General features: G+C 39.4%; 1 protein-coding gene and 1 pseudogene across 1 annotated transcript in view; one reads left to right on the top strand and one right to left on the bottom strand.

Annotated features, from left to right (window-relative positions):
* Positions 1 to 2,384: 2,384 nt before the first annotated feature.
* ASAH1 (N-acylsphingosine amidohydrolase 1) overlaps positions 2,385 to 11,568 on the bottom strand; it is a 42,144-nt gene continuing 32,960 nt past the window's right edge. The window contains exons 11-14 of the mRNA XM_036250103.1: positions 5,239 to 5,370; positions 5,013 to 5,136; positions 4,538 to 4,594; positions 2,385 to 3,494 (exon numbers count right to left, since the gene is read on the bottom strand). Of these exons, the coding sequence (XP_036105996.1) occupies positions 3,405 to 3,494; positions 4,538 to 4,594; positions 5,013 to 5,136; positions 5,239 to 5,370 (403 nt within the window). The 3' untranslated portion in view covers positions 2,385 to 3,404. The remainder of the gene's footprint in view (positions 3,495 to 4,537; positions 4,595 to 5,012; positions 5,137 to 5,238; positions 5,371 to 11,568) is intronic.
* On the top strand, positions 10,555 to 11,207 carry LOC118622678 (annotated as a pseudogene).

Here is an 11,568-nt window from a genome sequence, read left to right as displayed (position 1 = left end):
CACAGGAGGCGGCCAATGTTCTCTCCATCAGTGTTTCTATCTCTCCCTCTCCCTTCTCTCTCTAAAATAAAGAAAATAATAGTTCTGGTAAATGTAGAATAGACTTACGTGCTCTACTAAAAAGGCATAGGTTGTTGGACTGAGATGTAACATGTAAGAATACTGTAAGGTTAAAACTAAAGGATGTAAAAATGCACACCAGGGAATACTAATCCCCACTCCACCTCCAAAAAGCAGACCTGACTTGAATCCTGGCTCAAACCCCTTCTATTAATTTGATTTTGAGAAAGTAGGATTACAAATATAACCGGTTTATTGAGAAGATAAAATAAGGTGATATATGTGAAGCATGTGTCGTGCACTGCCTGATACATAGTAAGTTTTCTATGAGTAGTTGTATTATTTTAGAGCTACATGTGTGAAGAAATATAGGTCTGACCTAGCTGTCCATTTTACATCAGACTTCCTAAAACTAGGTGGGGAAATTATAGCCCATGGTTTGGATCCAACCTGCCCGGGATTTTTATCCTGTCTAAAAATACAATCTCATTAATATCTTCTCCAAGTGAAAATAGCAATTAACATTACTATCCAGGGGGAACCACTGTCAACATATTTGTAAACATCCTCCTAATCATCTTTTCATATTCTAGATGTATACCTAGTTATGCATAAGCACATATATAGAGTATTATGCATAAGCACAAAACTTTTTATCACTAAACAACCTACTTCAAATTTGAAACCCAGTTATTACCTCCAAATGCTTTTAGTCCTGAGGATCAGTCTGAAACAGCATCTCACTCTTTACTGTGCATATCAAAGGCTTTTTTAAAAAATCTATATTATTGAGGGTATTACAGATATCCCCCATTCTTCCCATTGCCCCCCCTTCACTCGATTCCCACTGCACCCCAGGTCTTCACCACACTATTGTCTGTGTCCATAGATTATACATATATGTATATAGGTTCTTTGGTTATTCTCTGTCCACCCCCTTCCCTCTGAGATCTATCAGTCTGTGCCATGTTTCCGGACCTATTTTTTTCATTAGATTCCACAAATAAGTGAGATCATGTAATACTTATCTTTCTCTGACTTACTTTACATAGCATAATACTCTCCAGGTCCCTCCATGTTGTCTCAAAGGGTAAGAGATCTTTTTTTTTTTTTACAGCTGCATAGTATTCCACTGTGTTAATGTACCACAGCTATTCACTCATCTACTGATGGGCACTTGGGCTGTTACTAGATCTTAGCTGTTGTAAATAGTGCTGCTGTGAACATAGGTGCATATATTGTTTCTGATTGGTGTTTCAGGCTTCTTAGGCTATCTATGTTCCTAGAAGTGGGATCACTGGGTCAAATAGTAGTTCTGTTTTTAATTTTTTGAGAAAATTCCATACTGTTTTCCATAGAGGCTGCACCAGTCTGCATTCCACCAACAGTGTACTAGGGTTCCCTTTTCTCCACACCCTCGCCAGCATTTGTTTGTTGATTTATTGATGGTAGCCAATCTGGCAGGTGTGAGGTGATACCTTATTGTCATTTTAACTTGCATCTCTCTGATGATTAGTGACTGAGCTGTTTTTCATATATCTCTTGGTCATTTGTATGTCCTTTTTGGAGAAGTGTCTAGGTCCTTTGGCATTTTTTAATTGGATTGTTTGTCTTTTGTTGAGTTGTATGAGTTCTTTATATATTTTGCAAATTAACCCCTTATCCAATGTATCATTGGCAAATATGTTTTTCCATACAAAGGCTACTTTAGAAAATAATACCTGACATCATTTTTATAAGAGGCACAAAATCCTAAATAAAGTTTAAAAATTAATTGAATCCTTTTTTTTACACAAATCCTCTCGTAGTTCTTGCTTCATTAAGGTAATACTGGCATCACTATAGTTCTGAGGAAACCAAAAAACCTCCCGTCTGGGAGGGAAGGCTAGCTGACTTTGAACACCTGCACATGGGCTGACGGTGGGTTCAGAAGTGGCAAGGATTAGTCACGTAAAATTTTAACTATTTAGTCATAAGCTGAATAACCCTCTTATACAACTCTTGTAATTGAATTCAATCATACTCAAGCTTTGATTTCTCCTTTTTTTTAATTCCTCACCCGAAGATATTTTTCTATTTATCATCAGATGGGTGGGGGGGGGGTGATGGAAACATTGATGTGATAGAGCCACATCGACTGGTTGCCTTCCACACGACCCTACCAGGGCCAGGGACAAACTGCAACCAAGGTACATGCCCTTGACCAGAATCGAACCCGCGACTCATTGGTCTGCGGGTTGACACACTAACCTCTGAGCCAAACCAGCCAGGGCTGATTTCTCCTTAAACCCCACCCTCAAACCAACACACAGGTATACACTCAGTCGGCATACAAGACTGCTGACACGGCTTTATTGAACATCATGATTATAGCCGACACGGAAATGAAGTGGATACAGTCACGCCCAACCGGCATGCAGTTCACAGTTAATTGTCAAAGTTTGAAACGTTAACAATTTCAATTTGCATTTTTCATAAATATATTGATTTCTGAAAATATTTTTAGTAACTGTACTTAGTTTTTAAAAAATACATATTGATCAGAAGGAAAAACTCAAACTATTAAGTGGATGATACCTAGGAAAGTTTAAAATAATGGGTTCATCTCCCATTTTCCACATCTGACTTGTTTATTTACTGTTAATTCACAGAACCTGGGACTCAGTGTTTGAAGCTCAACTTCCTGGGGTTTCTGGGAGGTAGGGTAATTATAAAAAAGGAAACACTTCCATTTTGTGTATAAAAGACTGCCTTGCATACTGATAACGTCACGAACCCCAAAAAGTACTTCTATTCAGAGTCAAAGGCCCAGGTATTGGGCATTAAGGAAATACATAGTTGAATGTCTCATCTCCCTCCAATCAAAGTTAGTGAAATAACATCGCTGTCACAAACAGCAAAGACAATGGATATTAACTTCAGTAGCAGTTAGTACCAGGAGGAAAAGACTGCTATACAGAAAAACGTGCAAATCTGTAGGTAAAAGTGAAAAACAATGTGGACTATTACACAGATATACTGAATTTTGTGCCCACAGAGACTCTGGCTTTATTCCGTGGAAGTGGGTCCCACAATAGTTTAACTGCCCATCCCCAAATGTCAAAGTGAAATGAAACAACAAATTCTAAATGATTATTGTACTTCACTTAAATTATCTGTAAATAAGAACAATCAACTGTTCATATAGCCTGCGAATTGTAAACATACCAAGAAGGTCAAGCTCATGCCTTAAAAAGAACCTGCCCTGAGTCTTAGTTTTTGGTCAGAGATCAGACAGGTGCACTAGTCAGCCACAGGTGAGCTCCCATCTTGATGTCAGCGCATTCTGGAGGCCAGATGTGTGCTCACCAACCTATACAAGGGTCTGGGCAATCCCGCAGGTAAGTTTCGAATTGACCTTTGGCAACGTCCATCAACGTTGTGAATACAGTCAGCTGAAAGAAAAGTTATTTTTACTTTAAGGATATTTTCAATTCTAAGATGTCCTGATTCATATTAGCATTTCTTGTGAAACTGCTTTGTGAAATTAATAATATTAATACTACATTATATATAAGTAAATTATAAAACAAATGTTATATAAAGATCCAAATAATAATAATTAAATAAGTTAATAATAAAACCAACTGACTTCAACAGACTGTTACTCTAGGTTGTGGATACGGACAGGCCTGGGAGAGAGACCAGTTCTTTACAAGATCTTCAGCAGCACTCTGCTTCACCAGCAATGCTGTGGGCCTGACTGAACCTTCAGTTTATACTTTGTGGTCATGCACAGCCTAATGGTATACTATGGAGTAGGAACAGTTTAGCTTTGGCTGTCTTTAAAAGTATCTACAGTGGGGGACACGATGCAGGTTTGCAGATTAGGCGCACACACAGTGGAAATAACCACAAGGCACACAGAAATCTGTAAATAGCCACTGGGAGCCCTCATGAAGGTGGCATGGGCAAAACAAGAAGTATGGCAGGGTCGGCGGGCTTAAGGAAGGCTTCCGAATGCTACCAGCGGGAGGAATTCGTCTGGCAGAGGTGAGGGAGGCAGGCTGATTTAGGGAAGGTTAAGGGAAAGGACCAGAGCAGAGAAAGAACAAATGGGAAAATCAGGGTGTATGTATCCATAATAAACAAGGGGACTATTAGATGATTAGAAACTTTTTACATTTTTAAGCTATAGTTTGGGGAGCAGATAAAAAGATATAATAAAGTTTAAGACTAAAATGCTACACTTAATTCAATGCCATGTAAGTAAAACTCGAAACAATACTCTGACCAAACTGACATCCAAGCCACAGAGATCAGTTTCTTTGTCATGTCCCAACAGTTACTATTTTAATCACACAAAAACATTTTTACAAATCAACCTCAAGTTGAACATGACTTGGGATTTTAGCTCTGATTCCTCCAAGATGACAGGGAATGATAAAACAAAGGACCAAATTCTTTCCCTAAAAACAAACATATATTTTGAAAATACCTTATTGAGGACAGGTTTTGTTGACAGGATGTCATACATGGTTGGTAATGAGATGCTCTAAAACACAAAAATAACTTGTTCAGTACATTAAATACAGAGTCAACAGCCTTACCCACACAAATGGGTCATCAGATACCAAGACATTCTTTAATCAATCTCCTCCAACCCCCTAAGTGAATTTCTCTTGGGATAGAGGTCATAATTCTAATGTATTTCTGACTCTTCCTCCTCTAATTTTTTCCGTTTGTCATTCAACTTCACCGAGTGGTGTCCAGAATTAGAATGAGAAAAAGATGTACAGCAAAATTTTGCTCTTTAAATTAAAAACAAAACAAAAACTCAGCAGGGACTGTCCATTGATACTGGGTAACATGAGGTTTATACATTCTAGATAAGCCAAAGGAAATGCCAGAACTAATATAATCTTTAATGGTCACCATTTCCTTTTATATCTGACACTGTAAACATTACTTACCTCTTGGGTTGTCTGGTTTAGACACATTTTTGCAGCTGTTCTGCGATCATCAAGGAAGAAGGGATTTTTCCAACGGTCATAATTAGTTTCTACCACATACCATCTGCTCTGCTCGAGGTCAAGTCTAGATACAAAAAGAGAGATTCTTCTCAGGCTTCATGCCTTAAACCTGTATGTACATCAGTCTATGCCTTAGCTTTTGCTTTGCTTTAACAAATGTACTTACTCATATATATCCAAAGATTTCTTTCTGTCTCGTGTAATCACACAGCCCTCCCCAGACTTGTTGCCTCCCAGGATGAAGTATGCTGGGGCCAATATTTTTGTTTTGATCAATATATTCCTGGCTTCTTCATAACTACATAAAAACATTTTTAAAAAAGGAAACATTTTTAGTTGACTTGGAATGGAACTTTTTAAACTATAGAAACTAAGCGAAAACATATCTGAAGCACATCTTTTTTTAAAAAAGGATGGTGAGCAATGGCCCAGGGAGGAACAGTCTCTGACTCCTAGGTGGTGAAACACTGAGGTCTGAAATGTCCCCTCCAGTATGAAGAACAAAACAGCCTCAAGAGATCACCCTCCACCCTTATTGTCTATGCCTTTAAACCCCAAAGTTAGGGCTATTATTTTTTATTTATTTTTGTTACAGATGTTTCTCCTTTTTTACCCCATTGACACCCTCCTCCCCACCCCCCTCCTGCCCCGTCCCTGGCTTTGTTGTCCATGTCCATTGGTTATGCGTACCTGCATATAAGTTCTGTGGTTTATCTCTTCCCACCACCCACCACCCCCTCTTCTGAGGATTGTCAGTCTGTACCCTACTTCCATGTCTCTGGGTCTACCGTATTCCTCAGACTGTTATATTCATTATATTCCATATATAAGTGAGATCATGTGGTATTTGTCTTTTTCTGCTTGGCTTCTTTCACTTAGGATAATACTTTCCAGGTCCCTCCATGTCGTCTCAAAGGATAAGAGATCTTTCTTTCTTACAGCTGCATAGTACTCCATTGTGTATATGTACCACTGCTTTTTTATCCATTCGTCTACTGAAGGACACTTGGGTTGTTTCCAGATCTTAGCTATTGTAAATAGGGCTGCTACAAACATGGGGGTACATATATTCTTTCTGATTGGTGTTTCAGGCTTCTTAGGGTATATTTCTAGAAGCGGGATCACTGGGTCAAATGGAAGTTCAATTTTTAATTTTTTGAGGTAACACCATATTGTTTTCCATAGTGGCTGCACCAGTCTGCATTCCCACCAGCAGTGTATTAGAGTCCCCTTTGCGCCACACCCTCGCCAACACTTGTTGTTTGATGATTTGTTGATGGCGGCCATTCTGACAGGTGTGAGGTGATACCTCATTGTTGTTTTAATTAGGACTATTATTATTAAATGAAGTGGATTTTCAAAGAAGATTACTAAATCGTATTCCCTAGAAAGCATTAAAAATAGAATTGATGCCCATTCTACGTCATTTTGATGTGTTGACTAAAGGCAGTTTTGCTACAAGATTTCTGCACCAGCACAGAATATAACTTCTAGGTTAACAGGTATTATTATTTAAATGACTATTTTACTATACAATTCTTATTTTCTGTATGGGGCTTTTTTTTTTTACATCAAGAAAAACTAGGTCCCTGCATAGTGGCACTACCCAGCACCTTTTAAACAAATCATTTCCTTACTTTAAACATGCACACCACACACACAAATAAAGACTTCCTTATGAGGTTCACCTAAGAAGTTCTGAAATAATAAAAGATAAGCTAGAGAATATTTTTATATTAATATGAGTAAAATAAATTACAATACACTAAAAGAACCACACTCCTTGATCAAGTGGGACTTATTCCAGGGATGCAGGGATGGTTCAACTACCACAAATCAACCAATGTGATACACTACGTTAACAAAATGAAGGCAAAAAATCATCTCAATAGATGCAGAGGAAGCATTTGACAAAATGCAACATACATTTATGATTAAAAACTCCAATTTGGGTGCACAATAAGGAAATGTACCTTAATATAATAAAGGCCATATATGACAAGCCCAGAGCTAACATATTCAATGGTGAAAAGCTGAATGCTTTTCCTCTAGGAACAAGAGAAAGATGCCCATTCTTACCGTTTTTATTCAATATAGTATTGGCAATACTAGCCAAAGCAATTATGCAAGAAAAAAAATCATCCAAATCATAAAGAAAAGTAAAACTATTGCTATTTGCAGATGACAAGATATATATAGAAAATACTAAAGATTTCACACACAAAAAACTAATAAATTCAGTAAAGTTGCAGGATAAAATCAACGTCCAAATATCAGTAGCTATGCACTAATAATGAACTATCAGAAAGAGAAATTAAGAAAATAATCCCAATTACAATTGCATTAAGAAGAATAAAATACCAAGGAACACATTTAATAACCCGTGAAGTGACTTACTTCCAGTCAGGATGGCGGCGTACGTAAATGCTGTATCACATCCTCCCACAACCACATCCAAGTTACAACTAAACTACAGAACGAACAACCATCATTCAAAACCGCCTGACATCAAGCTGAATGGAAGTCCTACACCTACGGAGTTAAAGCAGCAGCCACATGGAGACTGGTAGGAGGGCAGAGGGGACAGGCTGGTCCCACACCCACGTGTGGCGGATAAAAATCAGGAGGACACCTCGGCTGGGAAGGTCCTCCCTGAGGACTGAGGGGTCCCTGTCCCACACCAGGTGCCCCGCTCAGGGTTCCAGTGCCAGGAAGAGAATCCCCATCACTTCTGGCTGGAAAAACCGGTGGAAACTGAGGCTCAGGGAGGCTGGGGCTGCTGGAGCCCCAGGCAGCTCCTTAAAGGGCCCGTGCACGGACTTACTCGGACTCCCTCCCTCCAGGCTCCAGCGTGGGGGAAGCAGCTTGGAAGGCATCAGACATATGGGGAAGAACTGGGTTGTTTGGCACTGGAGCGAGGTCTGCAGAGACAGCTTTCTCCTGGACAGACGTGCTGTCAGAGGCCTTTGTTCCTCTGGTGAGCCCTTCCCCGGGACAGCAGACAGCCCCCATATCTGGGCCTCCAGCAACCTGGCTCACACTGGTTGCCCCCCGACACCCAACTTTCAGACCCACCCAAACTATTGCCAGTTGCTTTACCATAGGATTGGCCTGTCTTGGATCCTGCTTCAGGTTTTCCTAAATTCTTTCAAACAAGCAGCATCTGGTCTCAGCTAGCCCCATACCTCTCGTTAAGTAATACATAGAAACAAACACAGGAAGACAGCCAAAATGAGGAGACAAAGAAACAGGTCCCAAATGAAAGAACAGAATAAAACTCAAGGAAAAGAACTAAGCAAAATGGAGATGAGCAACCTAACAGATGCTGAGTTCAAAATACTGCTTATAAGGATGCTCAATGAACTTAGTGAGAACCTCAGTGAACTTAGCGAGGGCCTCAAGAGCATAAAAAAGGACATCAGAAATGAAGGAGGCACTAACTGAAATAAAGAATAATTTACACAGATTCAATAGTAGAGTAGGTAAAGCCAAGAAGCAAACCATCAATTTGGAATATAAGGAAGCAAAAAACACCCAATCAGAACAGCAAAAAGAAAAAAGAATAAAAAAAAAAAAAAATGAGGATAGTATAAGGAGCCTCTGGGACAACTTCAAGCGTGCCAACATTTGCATCTTGGGGGTGCCAGAAGGAGAAGAGAGAGAACAAGAAATCGAAAACCTATTTGAAACAATAATAATGGCAGAAAACTTCTCTAACTTGGTGAAGGAAACAGACATACAAGTCCAGGAAGCACAGAGAGTCCCAAACAAGATGAACCCCAAGAGGCCCAGACCAAGACACATCATCATCAAAATGCAAAAGGTTCAAGACAAAGAGAGAATCTTAAAAGCAGCAAGAGAAAGGCAGCTAGTTACCTACAAGGGAGTTCCCATAAGGCTGTCAGCTGATTTCTCAAAAGAAACTTTGCAGGTCAGAGGGAGTGGCAAGAAATATTCAGAGTGATGAAAAGCAAGAACCTACAACCAAGATTACTCTATCCTGCAAAGCTGTCATTTAGAATTGATGGCCATATAAAGAGTTTCCCAGACAAGGAAAAACTGAAGGAGTTCATCACCACCAAACCATTATTATATGAAAAGTTGAAGTGTCTTCTTGAAGAAAAAGATTAAAAATATGAACAAACAAAATGGCAATAAATACATATCTATCAACAATGGAATCTAAAAACAAAATTAACAAGCAGAACAGAAACATTCTCATAGATACAGAGAACTTTTGTTGGTTGCCAGATGGAAGGGGGGTTGGGAGATGGGAAGAAACCAAAGAACTTATATGCATATATGCATAACCAATGAACACAGACAACAGTGTGGGAAAAGGCAGGAGGGGGGCGGGAATGGAGAGGAGGGGGTCAATGAGGGAAAAATGAGGAACATCTGTAACACATTCAACAATATAGATAAGTTAAAAAAAAAACCCATGAAGTGAAAACTGTACACTGAAAACTGTACAAAACTGATGAAAGAAATGGAAGACAAATTAATGGAAAGATATTCCATGCTCATGTGTTGGGAAATTCATATTGTTAAAATGTCCATACTACCCAAAGCAATCTACAGATTCAGTGGAATCCCTGTCAAAATTCCAATGACATTTTTCATAAAAGGAAATCAGAAAAACCTAAAATTACATGGAGCCACAAAAAACCCTGAATAGCAAATGCAATGTTGAGAAAGAATAAAAAATCTGGAGTTATCACATGTCATGATTTCACACTATATTACAAAGCTATAGTAATCAAAACAGTATGATAGTGGCATAAATCAGACACATAGCCCAATGGAACAGAATAGAAAGCCCCCAAATAAACCCGTGTGTATACAGTCAATTAATTTACAACAAAGGAGCCAAGAATGCCCAATGGGGAAAGGAAACTGTCTTCAATAAATGATGGTGGAAAAACTAAACAGACACATGCAAAAGAATAAAAGTGAACCACCATATTATATCATACACAAAAATCAACTCTAGATTAAAGACTTGAACATAAGACCTGAAACCGTAAAATTGCTAAAAGAAAACATAAGCAGCAAGCTCTCTGACACTGGTTTTGGCTGTGATTTTTTTGGATTTAACAACAAAATCAAAAGCAAATATAAGCAACCGGGACTACATCAAACTAAAAATCTGCACAGCAAACAAAAAGAAAAAGAAACCTATTAAATGGGAGAATATATTGCAAATCATGTATCTAATAAAGGTCACCATCCAAAGTATATAAAGAACTCATACAATTCAATAGCAAAAACCCCCAAACAATTCTGTTAAAATATTGGCAGAGGTTCTGACTAGACATTTTTTCTGAAGAAGACATACAGATGGCCAGATACCTGAAAAGATGCAGATGAAAACCACAATGAGGTTATCACCTCACACCTGTTAGAATGGCTTTTATAAAAAAGACAAGAAGGTGTGACTCCAGGTTGTGTTAGCGGATTCCAGGAAGCCGGAAAGACCATCATGGCCAAGAAGAAGCCCAAGCTCCACTATCTGGATGAAAACTGTATGATGGGTTTTAGCTGCCGCTGGAGTTGAGTTTGATGAGGAATTTTTGGAAACAAAAGAACAGTTACAGAAGCTGCAGGGTAGTAAACCACCTGCTGTCCCAGCAAGTGCCTACGGCTGAAACTGATGGGTGAAGTGGGTGCAGGCCCCAAGTAGTCTCCACTACATTGAGGACAGGCACAATCTCTTTGGCAAGGACCTCAAGGAGAGAACCCTGATTGACATGCATGTGGGGGACGCTGGATCTGCTGGGACTGATTTTCATGCACCCTTCCTAAAACCAGAGGATCAACAGAAGGAAGTGGACAGCATGGCTCAGAGGCAGACTTCGATACTTTCCTGTATTTGAAAAGGTTTTAAGGAAGCACGGACAAAGGTTCCTCGTGGGAAATCAGCTGAGCCTTGCAGATGTGGTTCTTCTCCAGACCATTTTGGCTCTAGAGGAGAAAATTCCCAGTATCCTGTCTTCATTTCCTCACCTCCAGGAGGACTCAGTGAAAATGAGTAATGTTCCTACAATTAGTAAATTCCTGGAACCTGACAGCAAGAAGCAGCCTCCTCCTGATGAGATCTATGTGAGAACCATGTACAATGTCTTTATGCCTTAAAACAGCACACACATCTGTGAGTGAGAACACACCTCTAGAGGTCGCTGTGTCACAATAGTATCTTAATTGATGCCAGGCTGCCGTGATCCCAGTTATGTTGTGGTGCTACATATAGTTGTTGTTAAGTTGGGTCTTTCATGTCAAGGAGATCTCTTCTAGAAACATTGGCTTTTTTTGTCTAGTGAGTAATTGTTATGGGACCTTTTTCTGAAAACCTTTTTGGAGAGGCTGCCATTTAAGTTAGCTCTGATTTGAACTCGTTTCCTGGTAACAGGGCTGGGCAGGACCTCATGTTCTCCCCTGAGCTTCTTTTCTCCTCTCCTTATCCCATGCTAGACCCCATCTGGTCTCTTTCTAATTT

Source organism: Molossus molossus, unplaced genomic scaffold, assembly GCF_014108415.1.
Source record: "Molossus molossus isolate mMolMol1 unplaced genomic scaffold, mMolMol1.p scaffold_m16_p_9, whole genome shotgun sequence".
Taxonomy (NCBI): domain Eukaryota; kingdom Metazoa; phylum Chordata; class Mammalia; order Chiroptera; family Molossidae; genus Molossus; species Molossus molossus.
Note: the sequence above shows the minus strand (reverse complement) of the source record. Positions and strands in the feature narration are given on the sequence as shown.